General features: G+C 40.7%; 1 protein-coding gene across 2 annotated transcripts in view; it reads left to right on the forward strand.

The window, feature by feature from the left end:
* Window positions 1-23,230, forward strand: part of FARP1 (FERM, ARH/RhoGEF and pleckstrin domain protein 1) — a 396,739-nt gene that overhangs the window by 99,261 nt on the left and 274,248 nt on the right. For both annotated transcript variants that reach the window (XM_030567707.1, XM_030567716.1), the window contains exon 2: window positions 11,395-11,592. In XM_030567707.1, coding sequence (XP_030423567.1) covers window positions 11,422-11,592 — 171 coding nt within the window. In that variant the 5' untranslated portion in view covers window positions 11,395-11,421. The remainder of the gene's footprint in view (window positions 1-11,394; window positions 11,593-23,230) is intronic.

Here is a 23,230-nt window from a genome sequence, read left to right on the forward strand (position 1 = left end):
CTAGGCAATCTCGTTGGCCCGGCCTTAATTGTTCACTACATATCAACATCCAGGAACTCGGAGTGATCCGCCTGACCTGCCTCACCTTCCTACATCACCTGAAGAGCAAGGTAGTCCAGGTCCTGATGGACAATACAGCAGCTATATTCTATATCAACAAGCAAGGTGGAGCCAAGTCATCTGCCGCACACCTCCCTGGGGCCAGGAAAGCCTTGGCAGATTGCCTCAGCAGGACCTTCTCGCCTTGCCACGAGCAGTCTATCTGGAGGTGGTCAGCATCATCTTCCACAAGTGGCGGACTCCCCAAGTGGACCTGTTTGCATCCAGGCACAACAGGAAATGCCACATCTTCTGCTCCTTTTGGGGTCAGACGCTTTTCTGTTCCCGTGGTTGGGGGCTCTAATGTATGCCTTTCCCCCAGTTCCGTTGATCCACAGAGTCCTCATGAAGATCAAGCAGGACAGGGCTAAGGTGATCCTCGTAGCACTGGCTTGGCCATGCCAGCACTGGTTCGGCATGCTGCTGGACCTCTCAGTGGCTGCTTTGTTACTGTTATTGCTCTGGCCAGATTTACAGTGGCAAACCCATGAATCTGGCAGCATTGCACCTGACATCTTGGCTGCTGCATGGCTAAATGCAGAGAAGCAGGATTGCTTGGCCAGAATCCAGCAAGTCTTGCTGGGCAGAAGAAAGCCCTCCACTAGAGTGATCTTTGTGGCCAATTGGAGGCTGTTTACATTCGGCCTGAGCAGGCTTCACTGCAGTTGAACCTGGGCTACCTTCTGCACCTGAAGCTCCCAGGCCTGTCCCTGTCCATTAAGGTACATCTGGCTGCTATTTAGTCTTTCCATTCGCCGCTAGAGGGCATGTGGTTTTCACCGACAACATGACTGCCAGGTTCCTCAAAGGCCTCTACCCCATACATCAGGGACCCAGTCGCTCCGTGGGACCTAAATCTCGTGTTATCCTGGCTCATGGTACTCACCCCTTTGAGCCTCTGGCTTCCTGTTCTCTCCTCCTCCTTTCTTGGGAGGTCACGTTCTTGTTCGCAATAACTTAGGCCCAGTCTCTGATATTAGGGCACTTACCTCTTGCCCTGTACAGTCTTTTACAAAAACAAGGTCCAACTGCGTCCACACCTTTTCCAAGGTGGTTTCTCAGTTTCATATGGGCCAGGACATTTATCTTCCCTTCTTTTTCCAAAGCCACGTCATAAATCGAAGGAGGAGCATCTGCTACATACCTGGGGTAAATACCTTGTTCTTTGAGACTGGGAGTAACCTGAATATTGATGTAATTTTTGGTGTAAGTGACCATCTATCACAATGTCTGGCGTGCCTCAGTGGCAAGATAGACCAGAGAGTAAGTGTGAAAAATCGGGACAGTTCTCTTCTTTCCCCCAGCCCCCCTGAGGTATATGGGGTGTAATAGTTGTTCATACAAGACAAAGTCCCTAATATTGGAATGTCTGGTCTCCGTAGATTGGAATGCCCAAAGGAACTGTCTGTGTCCTACTCCACGGTAAGACTGTTATAGTGCTTTAGATTTCACCAACCCAGTAAAAAAAAATGTGAACTCCTATTATACTGTAGAACATACAATCATTTGGGGGGTTTTACTTTGCTTCTTGATAGTCTGCCATGAGGTTGCCATTTGTGGCCTTGAGCCACTCCAGACAGTGTGACAGCCTCTTCCCAAGATGCATGATGTTAAACATTCATAGTATTGTCCTTTGTGGGTTTTAGCATGCTTATGCCACATGGCTATCGCAAACTTATAACAGTAAAATATTCCTTATATACTATTTTGTTGCAGTGTGTCATATAGATACATAATCAGCCTCTATTTTATGGTTCTGTGATTTTTAATAATATAATGACTATAAACCACATGTCCTGGCCTGAGATATTGTGTACCAGTATTCAATCCAGCTACTTATTTCTTAAGAACAGGACTTCTTCAGATTTATAGTATAGTAGTATTAAATAATGTAGCATAGTCTTAAGTATTCTTTTGACATGGTTTTTATCTCATGGGAAATATCTACATTTTTGTTACTTCAGGCTGGGTATGACTTTCCATTTCTAGATCTTTTCAGAATTCTGCTTAATCTGATTTCCTTCTAGGTTTCTCCCCCTCCCCCAACTGCATTCTACTTGGCTCCAGATAAGGAGTTATATGGGTGAATGAGCATTGAACATTCCAGCTGGTGCAACAGCTTTATTTATGCGGAATGACTGCATGAAAGAGCACACAAGAGTTTTGGAAAGAGCTTCTAATTGCATCAAAAGAGATCCATATTAATATTGGACTAAAGAGCTTCTTTGAGATTTTACCCGCTTTTACTTACGCTTCTCACATGACAAATCAAGGGTACTGTTGGTCACCTAGTTGATCATTAGCTTGGGCTGTGACTGGAAAAATGAGACTAGAAGCTTTATTCTTTTTATGATCATCTATAGCACTTCAGCAGTAATATAAATCTTGTATATTTTTTTAGATGTTGTGATGTGGTTATAACCCATATGATGATGCAGTTGTACCCTTATTTTAAAAAATGCTACAAGCATTCCAAAGTAATAGTCCCAAACCACTACAACTTCCAATAGTGTTACTACAGTATGTTTGACGATTACTGCAGAACTGTGTGTGTGTGTGTGTGTGTGTTCTTGAGTGCTTCACAAGAAGCTCCTATTTTTAATTTCTTGAGCCATCTGTTTTTTAAATTCGATGTTGTCAGCTGCAGTGCATTGTTAAACTTTCATTTTTGCACCTATTATGAGTAAAGAGGCATGAGTATTAGCGCTATAAGAATATAATCCATCTCAAGGAAACAAAATGTAGGTATCAGTAAGCTGGAACTTTCCTTAAAACCCAGTTTTCAGATTGGCTGTTGAAACATAAAACCAAAGGGATTAAAGAAGCAGCCAGTACACATCACAATAAAATAAAAGCTTTCCTCTCATACAACAATGTTGAAACTTTGTGTACTGTACTGTAAGAACTTGCTCTATGTGAGTAGGGGAGGTGGAGCAGAATGAAGACATTTTAAACTTAAAACAGGTGCCTTGCCTATTGATGTGTACAAGCGAGAACGTTACAAAGGTGTACATAACTGAATAGTGTATGATCTGTTAAGTCTAGAGTGTCTAGGTCAATATTTCAGTTCTAATCTATGTAATCAAAATAGATATTTTTATCATGTAGTCAGTCCCTTGTGCTAAAATGTGATAGTGACATAGAATATGTGGATTAGAATTCGCCTGTGCTGTGAAGTGTCCACATTCTGTAAAGGAAAAAGAAGCTAATGAGCCCTGAACAGTCATTGGGAGAGTCACAGACTGAGCAATTAGAGCTAAACCTTCATTGTATCCAGTAGATAAAAGAAATTTTCCTTCTAAGAATAATTAAAACTACTGTTTTTATACAGTGCCTTCAGTTTGGCTGGGTACAGAAACTGTGTGAACTGCCTTCTTCACAGAACTGGTTAGGAACAAAAGTTTTTTTTTGTTTTTGTTTTTTCTTTTCTACTGCCTGTTTCAGGGCTTTATCTCATTACTTTGAGGATTCTGTCACACTCCTGTTTTTGTTCTTATCTGGATCCAGGAACTTCCTATTACAGCAGATTTGGGGGGGTGTGTGAAAATCCATGGATTAAAGTAAGGGGGAGGGAGGAGGACAGCTCTTCTTCTCCTTGGTGGTGTGGTGACGCTTACCCTTCCTGTCTCTCTGCTTTAAGCAGCAGAAAAAGCCTGTTGTCCCAGAGCTCAGGACAAATAGAAGTCTCCTCGGCCAGATAAGGGCACCAGAGGATACTGGGGGCAAATTGAATAACATCAAGCACAGCGTCATTGGGCTGCTGTCAGAGAATAAGTTGGACAGAACAGTTTAGGAGTAGTAGGGAAGGAAAAAGATGGGGCTTCCTCTGGGTTTAGGAGGAGAAAGAGAGGGGCTGAACCTCTCATGTTTAGTTTGCAGCTGCAAGCTTGCGATGTAACTGCTGCTTCTAGGACCAGGAAGTTTAACTTGCAGATTCAGTCATTAATTTACACACTACCTATTGAAACAAGCATTTGTTGAAAAAAAAACACCAACAAATCCAAAACTCTATTCACAGACCTGGTTAACTTATGTATATATTTGGAAAACATCTGGAACACACAAGACCGCCCTTGTCTGATGCTTTTGTTGTTTGGAGATGGGCAGATGTGTGTGGGGGAGTCCAAAACAAAAGGCTTTAAAAACAACAAATGGCCTGAATCAGCAGCAGGTAACATTGAAAGCTCTGCGTCAAGTACATCATACATAATGTGGCAAAAAAAATTATGCTAAGGAATACGAATAACACACACACGTTCTTCCAAATTCAGGGAAAGCCAAATATCCTTGGAATCAAATGTTTTGTGTAACTTGCAGAAAGCCCAAGAAGCTTTCTGATAAGGGCAAACCTCTCATTAGTGTGTTTAAGGATGTTAGTTAATCTCCTCATCATGTACATGACTGCTGTGCTGCTCGTGTGAAATTCACGGAAGCAAAAATGTGTCCCTGTGTATGCAAGAAACTCCCAGTAGTAGATTGCTCTAAAAACCGTACCATGAGGGGATCAAAAAAATCTGCCACTTTGTTTAACACTATTCACACAATCACTTAACACAATTTTAGTTTTAGAAGATTTGAAATACCTTGCAACTTGCAGACCAATGTTAATAGTCATGGAGTGTAAGACTTGGCAAGTGTCTCAAACACATGCAGAAATCTGTTTATTATTGCACTTGTTGATGGATTCATTGGTAGGCATGTAGCTGAGCAAGAGATAGCAAACATTAGATGGGAATCCTTATACTCTGTACTAACATACAGTAGGAGAGTTGGAATCTGGGATAGCTCGTGGTAAATTGTAAACCACTTTAAGACTTGTGGTAATGAAGACAACAGAGCTCAAATTAAAACTGTTTGGCCTGAATTTAGATGTAGCGATGAATGTAGGCAAATAGAATGGTATACAAGCTAAATATAGATAAGATACTTTGTGCTTGTTCTGGACCACAAAATAGACTCTTGCCATATTGAATAGCTTGAATGTATTTTGAAAGACAGATTTGACTTTGAGATGACTGATCTGTTTTGGCACTGTGCACTGGATTGCTAATCAAGGCAGGGCATTGAAGATGATAATTTTGTTGTTGTTTTGTGTGTCATCCATTTGAAACGGTGCAAAAACTGAGTCAAGGTTTAAGGTAACACAAGTGTATTCTAAAGGAGATCAAGGCAGGGTGATTGGGTGAATTCTTTCACCACGGCTGACCTCTGTCTCTTCTTCAAGAAAAGGATCTCTGGTTGTTTGAAACTTTTTGTAAAAAGCTAGAATGTGCAGTTCTGGAAATTGTAGCAGAATGACACTATCTTTGGTCTTTTATGTCTGAAAAATTATCTTTCGAGTGACAAATTTGAAGGGGTAAATGTTTCTGGGTCTTTAGAGACAAAGCTATAGAAAATACTAAGTTTATGTGCTTGAAGATGTTGCTATTAAGGGATTATTATTCCAGAACCTATATGGTTTAGAATGTCATCAGTCAGAATATAAAATCAAATGCCACTATATTAAAGCAGGGAAATAAAGGATAAGACCAAGTGACAATCAGACCCACTAAAACCAACTTAAGATGACACCGCGGCTCAATAATCCAAAACAGAATAAATGGAACACTTAGAAATGCAATTGGACAATAGAAACATCAACAATATTTCATTTGAGAGAATAAAAAGAGAGTCTGCAAATTGGGATAACCATGTTTTCTTGTCAGACAGCCAAATTTGAAACCTTGGGTGACAAAGGATCACCTACCCCCTTCAAAATATTTCTCCATTAAAAGAGTTCTCTTAACTTTCAGTTTCTAAAAGTTTTAGTAAATCATCTGCTTTTCCCACATTTCTCTTTTAAAAATGTGATCATGCACTTCATTGCTTTCAACAGTCCTGTCCACCAACATAAGGAAAATCTGCTGGATTTCTGTCAGTATTGAAATGCAAATTTTTTTGTTTGGGAACCTTTTTGTAGGTATAAGCATACACGAGGAGAATTTTTAAATAACAAATAATGTGGTACGTGTACATTTATTAGTGATCTAGATGTTGATGGTTAGAAGTAGCTCTTCAATATTTTTCTGTTTGCCTTTGTTATAATAAAATAAGGAAACTGACCCTATTTGATAGGAGCTTTTGAAAATTCTCAAAATTTCTTGATAAGGAACAGTGAAAGCCAAGCAGAATCAGGGTACTATTTAAAAAATAAATAAATAAAATGAAACAGCTGATCTGCTCTAGACTTTCCTTCACAACCCTGTCCTTCCGAATGTATTTGTTTTATTTAAAAAAATGTAAATCTCTCGTCTGGGTATTTTAGCCTGGATTGGTCTACCTGGTGAGTGGTGACTCCAACTCAAGAGATGAATTTTGATTACTTGTATTTTCTCTAGTCTTCGCTTCCCAGACAACATAGCTGATTGAGTCACTTCGCTTGGCATGGTTTGAACATTTGCCACTTACCACATTGACTTCTAACCGTATGCATTATGTTTGAATTACTTCATAGGCTCTTTCATCACTGCTATGCCTATAATCTCCAATTACACACAAATCTACTGTTGGACTTTGTCCTTGAGCCAGCATTTTGTGTGTGTTTGTTTTTAGTTTGTTAAAATAAATCAGCACAATACCTTTTAGAAATTTCATTTTCTAATCACAGATAGGTTTAATATCACTTGAGTATGAATGCAAATCATTAACCAACAAATAATGTACATTTTTTGAATGTAAGTGTATCTTTATTTCAAATGGATAATCTGATTTCTTACTGTTGCAGAAATTTTTCATTCTTCTTGTTACTCCTAGTTATACCTTTTTTTTCTACTCTGAACAGTTCACCATCTTCTTTGTTGTTTACACCTTTAAATATTTGCAGACTTGTTATCCCTACCTCTTCTCCATTGGTATTCAGCCTAGCTATGCATATCCACTTATTGTTTCATAAGTAAATTCCCTCAAGACCTCCTTAATTATTTTAAGTTATCTTCTCTGAATTCCCTTCAGCTGTCTATCCCCCTCCTCCCCCCAAATATTAAGGTGCCTAGAACCAATGATGAATAATTTATAAGGGCATTCTCATCACAAGTATGTGTGAAAATATTTTTACTCCTTTCTCCATGAATTATATTCAGCCAAAAATATCATTACTTTGCAAGCTGGTATCCACTGTCATCCTTTAGGTCCCTTTTGAAATTGCTCGCTTCCAAAAATTTTACTAGGCATTGAAGTTAGATATACTTGTGGATAGTTGCTTGAATCACTTTCCTCTCAGAAACACATACACTCTTGCTCTTCCTTTTTGAAGATCTGTATCCTACCTAGTCTTCTCCAGTAAAAAGTAGGGAGGCGGGGACAGACTTTTTTTAAATAAAAGTCAGAAATTCACTAGGTTGAACAGCATTCATTTGGAACATTATACTGAATACATTCACGTTTTCCAAATGTTTCCATAGCTGTTTTTTAATAGTAGCACTTAAAAAATCTTTATTAAATCCTAATTGTCCATACGCCTTCCTTTTTAAAAAAAAAAAAAAAAAAGAATTCAAATTGACTATCATAGTTCCACTAACTTGTTTATAGGACTGTTGTCTTATATTTTCCCTTTGGCCTTTTGGACACTATCTAAATCTTATGGTTTCTTTTCTTTTCACCTGTCTGTATATATCTTTTCTTTGAAAATTTAAACTGGTTTTGGATCTGTCTAAACCACTATAAAAGTCATGTGATTAAGCAAGGTTTTTAACATCTTTTTCTTCTTAATGTGTGGATGGAAACAAACCTAGGCCCCAGTCCCGCAAACAATTAATCATGCACTTAATTTAAAGTTAAGCTGGTGGGGAGGTGTGTGCAGGAATAAGGTGATGATTTGTAATGGGTAAAATGCATGTTTACTAAGGCCATGTCTACATCTAAAATTTTGCAGCGCTGGTTGTTACAGCTGTATTAGTACAGCTGTATAGGGCCAGCGCTGCAGAGTGGCCACACTTACAGCAACCAGCGCTGCAAGTGGTGTTAGATGTGGCCACACTGCAGCGCTGTTGGGCGGCTTCAAGGGGGGTTCCGGGACGAGAGAGCAAACCGGGAAAGGAAACCAGCTTCGCCGCGGTTTGCTCTCTCGGTCCCGGAGCCACCCAGCAAACCGCAGGGAAGGAGACCTGCTTGCTCGGGGTTCCGGGACCGAGAGAGCAAACCGGGAACGCCGCGGTTTGCTCTCTCGGTCCCGGAGCCAGCTAGCAAACCGCAGGGAAGGAGACCTGCTTGCTCGGGGTTCCGGGACCGAGAGAGCAAACCGGGAACGCCGCGGTTTGCTCTCTCGGTCCCGGAGCCAGCCAGCAAACCGCAGGGAAGGAGACCTGCTTGCTCGGGGTTCCGGGACCGAGAGAGCAAACCGGGAACGCCGCGGTTTGCTCTCTCGGTCCCGGAGCCAGCCAGCAAACCGCAGGGAAGGAGACCTGCTTGCTCGGGGTTCCGGGACCGAGAGAGCAAACCGCGGCGAAGCTGGTTTCCTTTCCCGGTTTGCTCTCTCGGTCCCGGAACCCCGAGCAAGCAGGTCTCCTTCCCTGCGGTTTGCTGGCTGGCTCCGGGACCGAGAGAGCAAACCGCGGCGTTCCCGGTTTGCTCTCTCGGTCCCGGAACCCCGAGCAAGCAGGTCTCCTTCCCTGCGGTTTGCTGGCTGGCTCCGGGACCGAGAGAGCAAACCGGGAAAGGAAACCAGCTTGATTACCAGAGGCTTCCTCCTTCCACGGAGGTCAAGAAAAGCGCTGGTAACTGTCTACATTGGATTACCAGCGCTGGATCACCAGCGCTGGATCCTCTACACCCGAGACAAAACGGGAGTACGGCCAGCGCTGCAAACAGGGAGTTGCAGCGCTGGTGGTGCCCTGCAGATGTGTACACCTTCAAAGTTGCAGCGCTGTAACTCCCTCACCAGCGCTGCAACTTTCTGATGTAGACAAGCCCTAACTTACTTAACTTCAGCTGTCACTACTGTTATCTTGTCCCCTCCTTTCCCTCAATTTGTTTAGTATTTACCTCTCTTACTATCCAAATTCAAGACTGTGAGCTAGCTCCCTGAGGCAGGGACTGTTTCTTGCGTTTGTACGGCACCTGCCATAATGGGGCCCTAATCCCAATTAATAGTACCCAAGGACTCTGAAGTAGAAATAATAAATATGTAATGCTTTAACTCTAGGCTTCAGCAACGGTTAAATAACCAGGCAGAAACACTTAGTTTTGTAATGTAGACTGTCCATTTGTTTTTCCCCTTGTCCTTTATAGGATAATATCTCTCTAATCTAGAAAAGTATATTGTATTTATTGCTGTGGTATCAGAGTACCTGTTGAGCAGATTCTCCTGGAGCTACTCTGGCTGCTGTTTTTTACTTTTTTATTTTCTCCCTGGAATAATTGTTGTTCTGTAAGAACTGTAGTCCTGTTATCTTCATTATCGTGTGTGTAAAGGATTTAAAATCTACCCCATTGATAGTGGAAGCATCACTTGGGTAGCTTTTACCTTCTATATTTTGCTGTAATGTTGCATTCCTGTCTCATGGCGCCACTTTCAGATCCTCTATTTTGCAGAACACTCCTGATTTGTAAATAATTTCAAAATGATTTGGCTCATGTTAACATTTGGCTTGCACTTGGTCAAATTATATATTAACATAATCTCCGTACTGACACGTAGCACGGTCTGTCCCTTTTCTGTTCCATTGCACAAGTTCTCAACTTGTCATACAGTGAATGACACAACTGTATATTCCCATAGGGACATCTTTAGGTGTGCTGTCTGAAGGTTTTTTACTTAAATGCTTATATGCCCCTCAGTTGTGCCTGTTCAGCTGTAAGTGTGGAATTGTGTTCTCCCATAACCTGCTCTTGTGCCCAGTTTACTCACTACTTTTGCAAGTTGGCACTGCAGTGCTTAACAGTGGTATTTTGAGGTTGGATCCCCAGGCACCTTGTGCATATGAAAATATCGGTGTGGACAGTTTATTTGAGAAGAGGAAAATCTCCTCTTCCCTGCAAAATAAGTGTTTTTAAGTAGTTGGAAAGTGATGTGGAATAAATGGCGTACTCTGCATAAGGCAGAACTGTTTTCACTCCACTTGTCTGTCCTTACAGAGGTGTTAGTATTTTATTTCAATATTCCAACTTCTTTTCAATATTTTGTGGCACTGGTAATATGTTGTGCTAATATATAATTTGTAGTTCCTTTCTGATATTTTTTCCATAAGTTCTCCAGCATTTTGACCCCAAGTAAAAATCTGGAGAATGATTGGCTCTGTTGCTGCTGCATGTTTGTTCAGCTGTAAAGTTACATTTCCATTCTTCCTGTTTGTGACATGCTTGTTAATGGTCATTGATCAGCATGTAAAAAGCATGAGGAATGGAAGTGCAATTACCAAGCTAGACAAATAGACAGTAGCAGCAGCTTCCATCAGAAACCCAGTTAGATGTCACAAAGACAAAGGAAAAGAGTGAAATAGAATGATGTGTGAGGTTTGGCAAATAAAATGAATTACCCTTGAATTGAATAAAAAAATTCAAAGTCATGCAAGTTAATGAAAAATCATGCTCTTCCAGATCATCGCAGCTCTTGTCGTTGTAGAACAGGGCAGTTTGTATGCTAGAAGTATGCTGTTATAAAGTAGTGCAGAAGTTAAATGGAAACTCAGAAAACAAGTCTCTCAACTTCTAGTTCACTGGGGTTGACCTGTCTTAAATGCAAACAAGAAATTGTAATTTCTGCGGGGGATTATGTGAGCAAGAAGGTACTGGAAAAAGTGTGTCTTTTAAAGTGATGTGGCAAGGTCCTCTCCTTGGTCTTCACTCCTATTTCTGGGATTCTGTGAAAGATCAAAACTAACGCTTGGCTATGCCATGGTGATTTTGCTTTTTCAGATCCAATGCTATTGTTCTAATGCTACAGCAACCTGATTCCCACGGTTCTTGACCACCTTACACTGGGACAATACCAACATCCAAACCTTAGAGCTGCTGTTGGTGTCGACATTCTGGGTCATAAGAACATAGAAATTGCTATAATTATTTGAAACTTTGCTTTTTGTGTGTGTGTCTCATATATCCTGCTTCCAGAGTTGACCCCTGCAGGTGATTAGCTTATGTCCTAAAGCATGAGGTTTGAGTATTTTCATTCCCCTTCGTATCACTGATTTTAGCTTGTAGAGCATTACATCAAATGTTAATTTTGCAATTCTCCAGTGTAAATTTATGTACTCTAATGCCTTTGATCAGCTATCTTTCTTACTGAGTTTTCTCTTTTCTTTATCCTTCTTCGTCTATCAGACTTGAGAAACGTGTTTTTTTTGAAACATGGGTGAAACGGACCAGAGACCAACTGCCGGATCCCGGTTAGGAGCTCAGGAAAATGCTGGGATCAGTACATTGGAACATGGACAGAAACTGCCTATGACACCTCCAGGGAAACTTATCTCCATCAAAATCCAGATGCTGGATGATACCCAGGAAATTTTTGATGTTCCGGTAAGAGTTGGAAAATGAAATGATTAGTCAGTGATTTTTAAAAGTATTTTGTGAATTGAATCTCCAGATACTGATGTTGTAGTTCATTGATGGCTAATTGATTGAATTGTTGAATTGAAACAATTGCTCCTGTACCACCATTATTTGTAATATTGTACTATACAGCAGAGTAGCATTAAACAATGTAACAGATGGCTGTCGTTACTCTCATAATTATTTCAGTTTGAATAGCTTCAAAAACAGTTCAAAGCAGTAATATTTTCAAATGTTGTTGTGACAGTGGTTTCTTCCCTATTCTAAGCTTCTGGTATTTTCCTAAGCACTGGGTGATAGTGCTGTGTATCTTGCTCTTTGTTCACCTAAACTATAGATCTCTAGTGATGTTTTATTTCCTATATTATAGCAGTGGAGACTGCTAGAAGTATCAGATTTTTCATGAATTAAATTGCTACTAAAAATAACAAAATATAAAAAAAAAATCTTTTATTGCATTCATATGCAAGGGAAAGGCCTAGAGAAATCTTGTTTCGTTTCCTTTCCATTTATTAAGTTTTGTAATTTATCTAAGTTGTATTTGCTAAATGAGGAAATATGACTTTGTGTGTGTGTGTGTGTGTTTGTGGGAGGGGGGGAGTAAGTGTTCCTAGTTTTTGTTTTGAAGACCAACCATCCTTTCTTTACATGTGACTCAGAATGACAAAAAAAATTTAATATAACTCTGTGATCAATGATATTTAACAAGCCATTGAAGATTTGTGTGCTCAAAGCATTTAATAGTAAAATATCTTAAATATTATTTTTATGGTTAACGAAGCATACCAGAATATATTTTTTTTTTTTTCAGAGGTACCATGGTTCAGTGACTATGATGCAAGAGACTTGGGTTCTGTTCTCATCTGTCACTGAGTTGCCTTGGGCAACTTCTCTAACCTCTCTGGCTCAATTGCCTATGTATAAAATGGTAATTTTTTTAATTTCATGAAACATACTGAGATTTCTCTATGATATAGTTAATAAAATAGTTGTCCCTGAGTTAGAGATGAGGGAAGTTTGACTAGAAAAGTTACGTGAGTCACCCAAAGAGAGAGAGAGAGAGAGAGACTATTGCAAAACTCCTACCTTTTAGCTTTTGGTGTTTTTTGTTGTTCTATTTTAGCTGGTTACTAAATTTAGTTTTTGAAGTATTTTAGTTCATTACTTCCTATTTTGAAAAGTTCTCTGATATTAGTATTTATGAACTGATCTGCTAAACAAAATAAACTACTAATCTTAGGAAATATGGTGCCTCTAATTCATTATATTGATTATATTCCCTGTGTACAGTTTAAAATGTTTATACAATATCTGACAAGTGCAATATAGTTAATATTTTTCAAGTCCCCATCCCACTCCAAAGGAGATATAGTTTGAAATCCTAGGAGCTAGTTAAATGTATGCTTTTCCCTATTAAGTGTAGTGCAAGCTTCCCCATCATTCTAGAAATGCACTCTTCTTCTGACTGATAGCATCTCTGACATGCAGAACAAAGACATGGATTGTGAGACATCATGCCTCATATTTGTTGCACATAAGCATTCACTAAGAATTATCCCGAGTTCAAAGTCCTTTCAGAGGACATTTCAGACTTGAGCGTGGGTAACAATCTAATGCAATAAGCTATTCCAGCTCTAGCTTTCCCTCCAGCTATTTTAGAAAACAATATTTTTCCAACTGCTGTATCGGAGTACATGCAGTTAGGAAGCATGACCAGTCTGTGCTCTTTACCTTTCACTGACATTTGGAAGAGCTAGGTCCATGCAACTTTCTATGCTGCAAACTGCTTCAAAACAGATGTATTTTGAGGCTTTGATCTTGCAACTGCATCCACTCAGGAAGACCTCTGCACTTGCATGGGGGCTTATTGGCATGTCTGCACAGGGCAGCTAGTGGGATTTGAGACTTTTCAGGGCCTTTATTTGTAAGGTCTTTGGGGAAGGTGGCAAAGGTGGTGGAGTTTTGGGGTTCTTTTGTTTTTCCTTTAAAAGAATTATATACAATTATAATGCCATATAATCAACCACAGCTCCTCCCTAAACAGTGCTTTCATTCTCCTCCCGTGCTTCAAGAACGTGTGTGTTTTTCAGTTCCATCCATATACATGCCAAATCCTTTTTACTGTTTCAGATGGATTTTAGATTCCTCTCTACATAATTTATAACATTTAACTTAGTACATTTTAATTTAGTAAACAACATTCATTATATGTTTCCCTTCATGATAATAAATATCTTAATACCTCTAGTTTGGGAGGCTTGTTCCTGCTGGGAAACTCGTTTTTCCATTAAAATTTAAAAAGCTTCCCAATTTAACCAAAATGATGCAATATGCATTTAAAAGGAAAGTAACTAACATCATTTTAATAAACTACTTTTTATAAGCAAGGAAGCACAGAAAAAGAATGTAGTATATACACACAGCTTGAAATCCACCACTCTTGCTCTTTAGTGTCAAGTGGGAGGAGCCCGCTTGTGATTGAGAAAGGCCTAAGCTGCTAACTTCTACAAAACTTAAGCTTTCATTTTAAAGAGAATTAGGGTCTAGCCCTTGTGGTTGTGAGGATATCCTTCCAAATTGAACCAAACATAAATTGATGCAATGTTGAATTCTGGAGTCAAAACATGACTGTTCCAGCAGGTGGGGTTCATAGCATTGCCAGGCAACAATAGCAGCAGCAGACTGACAAGATTTTGGTCAGTTTCAGTGTTGCTATTCAAAATCATATGGGAAGTTGTGAAACTTTCAAGAGTCATGTCCATTTGATGCTGCTGATGTGGAAAGCTGAGGAGCAACAGAGCAGAGCTTGGAGTTATTCATTGGGAGGCTGTGAAAGGAGTAGAATAACTGAGATTTTTTTCCTCTTTTGCAAGATGTGTTCAGGATTCACCCCAATGTCCTCCTTCACCTCAGGGCTAAAAAAGGTTCCCAATGCACATGTCTCTCCTGAGAAAGACCTCAAGCAAAACAGGGAAACATAAGACATTACTGATGTTTTTAGGGTAAAAAATAAAAACAAACACTCAGAACTCCTACCTCTCCCAACACACACACACACACACACCCCTTCAACCTCTCCAACTTTCTCTATATACACCTCTACCCCGATATAACACAAATTCGGCTATAATGCGGTAAAGCAGTGCTCCAGGGGGGCGGGGCTGCGCACTCCATTGGATCAAAGCAAGTTTTATATAACGCGGTTTCACCTATAATGCAGTAAGATATTTTTGGCAACCAAGTACAGTGTTATATCGGAGTAGAGGTGTACCATAAAACAGCAAAAAGAATGCAACCTTTCTGCCCTCCCCTACACCTCTCTTCAAGGAAATGCTTAAGAAGTAAAATAGTTTAAAGGAAAAACATTAGACTCACTTGTTCTTTTAAGGTAGAGGTCAATTTTTGGTCCCTGTGACAGCAGCTGTAGAATGTATACGGGAGTCGGCAACCTTCGGCACGCAGCAGGGTAATCTGCTGGCAGGCTGTGAAACATTTTGTTTACATTGACTGACTGTCCACAGGCACAGCCCCCCGCAGCTTCCAGTGGCCGCAGTTCATCGTTCCTGGCCAATGGGAGCTGTGGGAAGCAGCATGGGCTACAGGGATGTGCTGACCACCGCTTTCTGGAGCTCCCATTGACTGGGAATGGCGAACCATGGCCACTGGGAGCTGCGGGGGGCCGTGTCTGCGGATGGTCAATGTAAACAAAATGTCTCATGACCCACCAGTGGATTACCCTAATGGGCTGCATGCCGAAGGTTGCCGACCCCTGATCTATGCTATTCCTAGCTCTGGTTCAAACTGTTGGTTTCTGACAGGTGTAAATATTTTGTTTTTGTTTTTTAAATGAAGATCCAGGAGGAAAAAGGAGCAAATAGTTTACATAGTGGATAGGGATGGGGGAAGTATTAGACATGCTATATCTGGACATTAGTAAGACTTCTGACATAGTTGCACGTAACATTCTCATAAGGAAACTAAGGAAATGTGGTCTAGATGAAATAATTATCAAGTGGGTGCCCAAGTGGTTGAAAAACTGTACTCGGAGTAGTTATTAATGGTTTGTTGTCTAACTGGGAGGATGTATATAGTGGGGTCCCACAGGGGTCTGTCCCTGGTCCAGTACTATTTAATGAAAAATGTTGATGACTTTGATAATGGAATAAAGAATATGCTTATAACATTTGTAGATGACACCAAGCTGGGAGAGTTTGTGCTTTGGAAGACAGAATGATAAATCAAAATTACCTTGACAAACTGGAGAATTATTCTGATATGAAAAAGATGAAATTCAGTAAAGACAGGTGCAAAGTACTACACTTAAGAAGGAAAAATCAGATGCATAACTACAAAATGGGGAATAACTGCCTAGCAGTAGTACTGCAGAAGAAGATTGGGAATGATAGTGGATGACAAATTAAATATAAGACAACAACATGATGCAGTATTAATAGGGGTGTCGTATGTAGGACAGGTGAGGTAGTTGTCTCATTCTGCTCGGCACTGATGAGGCCTCAGCTGGAGTACTCTGTCCAGTTTTGGATATCACACTTGAAGAAAGATGTGGACAAACTGAAGAGAGTCCGGGGAGAGCAACAAAAATTATATATATATTTTAGAAAACCTGACCTATGAAGAGGATGTGTTTAAAAAACCAAGCGAAAAAAAAAAATGGGGCATGTTTAGTCTTGAGAAAAAAGGACTGAAGGAGGATCTAATAAGTCTTCATATACATTAAGGGCTGCTATTAAAGAGGATAGGGATCAATTGTTCTCCATGTCCATTGAAGGTAGAAGAAGAGGTAATCGGCTTATCTGTAGCAAGGGAGATTTAGGTTAGATCTAAACTTTTTAACTTTAAGGATAGTTATTCTTGAGTACTGGTGTAAGTTGCTAATGGAGGTTGTAGAATCTTCATCATTAGAGGTATTTAAAAACACCTGCCAGGGACGGTATAAGTATACTTGGTCCTGCACAGGGGGATGGACTAGGTCCCTTGCAACCACATGCTTCTACAATTCTACATACAGTAGAACCTTATTGTTATGAACACCAGAGTTACGAACTGACCAGTCAACCACATCCCTCATTTGGAACTGAAAGAACGCAGTCAGGCACCATTAGAGACAAAAACAACAAAAAAAGAGCAAATACAGTACAGTGCTGTGTTAAATGTAAACTACTAAAAACTAAAGGGAAAGGTTTTCTTTCTTTTTTTTTTTTTTTAAATTGACAAGAAACTTAAGAAGGAAGGAAACTGGTGCTTGTTTCATTTAAATTAGATGGTAAAAATCAGCATTTTTCTTCTGCATAGTAAAGTTTCAAAGTTGTATTAAATCAATGTTGAGTTATAAACTTTGGAAAGAACAACCAAAATGTTTTGTTCAGTTATGAACATTTCAGATTTACAAACAACTTCCATTCTTGAAGTGTTCGTAACTCTGAGGTTCTACTGTAGATGCAAATTGCATCTTTGGCAAAAGCAAACGCAAATATATTAAATCGGTTAATATTTGAGATGTTAAAAAAAAGCTGTTCACAATTCTGAAAAAAATCTAAGTTTTTGCAAATAAAATATCATAAAGGAGATGTGCAGAAAAATACTTTACGCTCTAATGGCTGTTAACGGTCAATATTCCATTCCAGAGAGTTTGAGGGAGTGGTATTTGCTTTCTAAAAATCTCAGTAAAACTTGAACAGATAAGGGTGGATCATTAACATGAAGCCAGCTTGAGTTACTACTGCAGTTTAGCTGGTGTGGTGGTATACTTGCAAACGCATTTCTGGAAAAAATAGGCACACTTTTTTTCAATACAATTTATTGAAATGTTACTGAGACCATCTGCAACAAGTTTTTAAAAGAACTTTATTAGCTTTCTTGTATATGAGGTTGAAGTCCATCAAATACCTAAATTAAAAACATTGGCAACTGACTTTTTCAAAATCATTTCTATTTGTTTTTATTTGGGGAAAACACAAATTAACAGATTAAAGACATTCTCCTCCACACTTTGAACTTGTTTATGATACGAAGCATCTGGGAATCTAGTGGGCATTTTTTACAGTTCAGTTTGCTGATGCTATATTTCTGCACCTTCTTAAAAAAAAAAATCAAACTGTTGGCACAGAAGTGCTAATTTCAGGGAGAGTTGAGGGTGCTCATCACCTCTGAAAATCAGGCCACGAGTTTTCAGTTAATGATTCTCTCCATTTGTTCGCTGTTAACAGCTGTTAGTCACGAGTTTGCTCTGAGGACAGATTGTGTGTGAGCGTTACAACAGAAATTGGTTTTCTTTTGCTACATTGCTTTTGTGTTTCTCTCCTGAGTTAGTATAATTTCCAATTTGTGTATATTTGATTGTTGCAAAAATGTGATATTTTGCTTAAGTAAGTATTGCTACCACTGGCTGATCTCGGGCCTTTGTTTCTCCAATCTGTTTCAGATATTTGTCTGATTGAGGATTAGATGGTGGACTGCTGAATTTATTTGTTCTTTTGTGGGAAACAAAGTTTAGGTGACCGAGAGAGATGGCTGTTAGCCAGGGGACAACTGAGCATGGACCTGGAAAACAGGAGATTTGTGTTCTGTTCCCTTCTCTGCCTCTGGCCTATTGTATTGTTGGACAGATTATGTATATCGTTGATAATTTAGTTATCCCTTCTGTAAAATGGGAATAATAATTTTCCATCTTTCGTAAAATACTTGAGGTTTGTGGATGAAAAGCACTGAATAATGACAAAATATTGTTAGTCCTTCTCTACTGTAAGTGGAGGTGTTTTTATACTTTTTATGCTCCCTCCGTCTGTGCTATACTTTTAGTCCAGGAGTCGGCAACCTATGGCACACGTGCCAAAGACAGATGGGGCGGGGTCTCTGGAGGGCATGGTCAGGGGACAAGGAGCTGGGGGGGTTGGATGAGTCAGCAGTCCTGAGGGGGGCTGTCAGGAGGTAGGGGTGTGGAGAGGGGTTTGGGCAGGCAGGGAGCGGAGAGGGGTTTATGGGTCCAGAGTTCTGGGGGTCCTGTCAGGGTGCGGAGAGCGGCTGGATAGGCATGGGAGTCCGGAGGGTTCTGTCTGGGTGTGGATAGGGGGTAGGATCCTAGTGGGGCAGTCATGGGACAAGGAGCAGGGAGGCTTAGATGGGGGGTGGGGTCCTGGGGGGAAGTTAGGGGCAGGGTTCTTAGGAGGCGGTAGTCAGGGGACAAGGAGCAGGGAGGTTGAGGGTTCTGAGGGGGGCAGTCACCCAGCCCTCTGCCCTGAGCCCTGCACCCCCCAGGCCCCTGCCCTGTGCCCTGTAGCACCCAACCCTCTGTTGACTCCTTCACCCCCCCCCACGACCCTAGCCCTGACACCTGCACCCCCACACATACCCTGCACCCCCCTCAGGAGCCGGCAGATGGAACCCCTGAGCAGCAGTGGGCTGAGTCACTCAGTCCAGTGCCAGTCTGGGGTCCCGGCTGCCAGCCCCGCACAGCCTAGTGCCGGTCTGGAGTTCTGGCTGCCAGACCCTTCCCAGCTAGGGTCCGGCTGCAGGCCCCGCTCAGCCCCTGCCGGCCTAGGTGAATGGAACTCCAGACCAGCAGTGGGCTGAGCAGGACGGCGGCGTAAGATCAACATTTTAATTTAATTTTAAATGAAGCTTCTTAAACATTTTGAAAACCTTGTTTATTTTACAATACAGCACTAGTTTAGTTATATAATATATGAACTTGTAGAGAGAGACCTTCTAAAAAACATTAAAATGTATTACCGGTACGTGAAACCTTAAATTAGCGTGAATAAATGAAGACTTGGCACACCACTTCCGAAAGGTTGCCGACCCCTGCTTTAGTCATTGCTATCGGTTGCTCACTGTCATGGATTCACTGGATCTGGTCTATGCCCCATCCTAAAACCAATTCCCTAAGAGTGTCCTCCTTAGTGTGCCAAGCCCCAAGGATTCACACACTTCCTCAGGGGCAGGCCCATGACCTCCAAGACTCTGAAACTGGGCCTTTGGGCACCAGCGATCCCTGTCTACCTCCATGGCTCCCTGCAGTGAATCCAGCCAAGCCAACCTCCTGCGGGAGACTTGTCCTGTACTCCTTCAAGACTCAATATCTCAGTGAGAATCTGAAGTGACATTAGGCAGCCTTTTCAAACAAGGTAACTATTTATTGCCACCTGAGAACATTGTTAGGTAAGCAGAGAAAGGCAAAGGTTGAGATCGAGTTCAGATTGAGGCATGCTTCCTTAGAAGCCATCTTGGCCTCCTCTCTGTGTCCCTGGTTCCAGATGTTTGTGTGCTGTATCTCTGTGAGCTCAGCTCTTAATACAGATACTTGACACCTGTCCATGTTGTGCTCCTGCTTGGGTTTTTGGTTGTCTTCCCTGCAGAGAGGTTGGGGAAAGGCTCCCTCCTGTTGGCTGTCTGTTGCTATGTGTGAATGTCTCAGCCATTGTCTCTCTTTGAATCCTCCATGGACATGTGTAGATTTCAATAACTCTGTTTCCAAACAGGCTGCTCATCGCTTCCCTTTATACTCGGTGCAAAACTATGCAAAGCCCAGAGAGAAACTGAGGTGCACACAGGCATCATATAAATATTACCTAAATTCTCGCATTCGTCATGCTCAATTTCTTGTTTACTAACTTAATAAAAGAGGGGAGAATATAGAAAAATTACTAGAGCAATTGTATGTGTGTGTTTTCTTAGTTTTGCTTTTATCCAAAGTTAAGCCACTTTTGAACAAAGCCATTTTTAATCATTAAAATGCTGCAGATTTTAAGGATTAGCAAGCAGAACCGGCTGAAGCACCCCCTGAAGATTTTTTATTAAAAAAAAGTCATATTCTTGCTGAGCTTCTGTTGCTCATATTTACAATGAGCTTAAATTGTTCAATACCAGTCATCATTTTATTAAAACTGCTATAAGCAGACAGAGGAGATGCAGTTTTCTTCATAATTCAGAAAATATCAATAAAATATCACTTCTTATTTTATTAGACCACATCAATTCAGTGAATCGAGCCAGGTTTAATAGTGACTGACAAGGTTCCATAACACTGATCATACCGTAGTCCATAAATTACTGAAGCTGATTTGTTTGGAACAGTGATAGTGATACAGCGTAGAAAGTCAGAGTTTCTTTTTTTGTTAATACCAAGGGAGAGATCAATTTATTTTAAAGGAAACAATGATCCTTCTTCAGCTTGTGCGTAGCTCTTTTTAATTAAATCAGCTTTTATATAGATTTATGGCAGAATGTGGAAATAAGTAACTACCTTTTTTGTTGCTCTTTTGGGAAACTGAAAATGCCTGAATTTGTTAGATAATGTATTTATATTAAATGCTGTTGCGTTGCTTAACAGAGATGGCTTTCTTAAAGATGGACCAGAGCTGCTGTTAGTATGTCTTGGAAGGTCTCTTAAGACAGGTGGTAGCCTAGCAAGGAAGGTCTCTTGTACAGATTTCACTGTATAATGGTAAATCTCCCTTCCGATTCTAGTCTACAGTTTTCTTAGAAGAAAGGCTTCCTCATGTTTGAGTGTGTCCTCTGGGAATACCAAGCTCCCACTCTTCCCCCCCACCCCCCAAAGTGTTTTCTCTCTGGTGTAAATCATGGTTAATGCCTTTCAAAAGACCTCCTCTCCCTTCTGTTTGAGACTATGCAAGAGATTTGATTGGGGTCTTGCTGTTCTTCGGCTCCCTGGTTTCCTACAGCTTGTGTACCCTTAAAAGGGTACACCAGTGTGCATGTATTGGTAGAAGCATACTGGCAAGCCCCCTAAAGGAGAGACAGATTAAACTGGTGAAAGTTATTTTGCTGCTACAGTGTAAAACTATCCTCCCCACCCCACTCCCCAAACAAAATAAGCTGTACTGACAAATGGACTTGTTTGCAGTTTAACTGAGTTTACACTAGGGATTTTGCAGGCATAGCTGTGTTAATCAGGGATCGCGGGGGAGGGCAGGAATCACACCCCACCCCAACTGACAGGGCCGGCTTTAGGCCAATTCCATCAATTCCCCCGAATTGGGCCCTGTGGCTAAGAGGGCCCCGCACCCAGTAAGAATCTCTTCCCTGGCTAAGGGCACCTTATTAATTTTTACTCACCTGGCAGCGCTCTGGGTTTTTGGCGGCACTTCAGCGGTGGGTCCATTGCTTGCTCCGGGTCTTTGGTGGCAGGTCCTTCAGTGCCACCGAACACACCTGGATTGAGTGAAGGACCCGCCGCTGAAGTGTGCCCAAGACTCTGAGCACCGCCCGGTGAGTACAAGCCCCAGGTGGTTTTTTCACATTATTTTTTTTAATAGTCATCCCTGCTGGGGCCCCGTCGAAACTGTTCGAATTGGGCCCCGCACTTCCTAAAGCCGGCCCTGCCAACTGACATAGCTATTCCCACAAAACTTTTTAGTGTAAACCAGGTCTTAGTTGACTAGGTTCTGTGGAGCAGGTCCTTAGTGCTTTTAGGTGAGGCTAGAAACCAAGTCTCTCTGTGGATAGCAGCCAGCCACACTGTGGTTGGTTTTGTTTTTTTTTAAAAACTGGAAAGAAAAATATATTCCACCACTCCATTTCTCTTGTGAGCAGAGTAGAGACATTGAGTTAATAATTAAAGGTCCATGGTAAAACTTTTTTCCATACTGAGACTGCTATCATGGAATTGTGTTCATTAAATAGCCTCCCTTAACCTGGTCTGTGAGAGGAAAATACCACATTTCAAGTCTCCCTTATCCTTCTTTGGCAAAGAGAACTAACTGTTCACATTGCCAGCACTCCTAGGATTTGCACTTCCTCTGCTTTTATAGCTCTTGTAACAGATGTACGTGTGCCTTGTAACAAAATCACACAAGGACCTACATTACCCTCTTAAACACAGCCAGTTTCTAAATGCTCTGGGGAAGGAAATGCTTTTGTTTAACATTTATAGCTTATGGTAATTACTTTATCCTACATGTTCACCTCTCTCATCAGTGTACAGATTATAACTATTAGAGCTTTTCGGTTAATAAGAAATTTATTAGACAGGGAAACGATGCAGAAAATATGAAACAGTTGTTTTATGCTTATTCAGTTAGCTTTAACTATTACGTGAATTGCACTTGCATCCAGCTTAGGAAATGAACAGCAGGTCAAATGTGAACTATTCATCAGTGTAAGGCTTTATTCTCTTCTCATGCCTGAAATTATTTGGCCATCACTGTTAACTATTCCCAATGAAAGTAGGGCATTTAAATATTCACGAATTGTCACAACAACCCAACTGGGTCTTCTGGAATTATGGAAAGGGAAACCTTTTTTTTTTTTTAATAACCCTGAAATGCAACAGTTACAATTCCCAACAGAAAATTTTCAGCAGAGGCTCAGTAAGCATTGATTTTGATTGAAATAAAATTAGATTGTCCTTGTTGAAAGGCAGGAATTTTTAGTCATTTTTTTTAACGTATTAATATGTTTTTTAAAATGAAGAAAAACCTGAGTTCCGTAACCTGAGACGGCAGGCTGTTAAACAACTAAAGATCTTTATCACAGCATTATCTTAAACAAAGTATAAAAGGGGAATACATTTGGAAATACCAACAGCTTTGAACCTTTTCAGATTGGAGTGCCTGTTTAAAGTGGT

Source organism: Gopherus evgoodei, chromosome 1 (assembly GCF_007399415.2).
Source record: "Gopherus evgoodei ecotype Sinaloan lineage chromosome 1, rGopEvg1_v1.p, whole genome shotgun sequence".
Lineage (NCBI taxonomy): Eukaryota > Metazoa > Chordata > Testudines > Testudinidae > Gopherus > Gopherus evgoodei.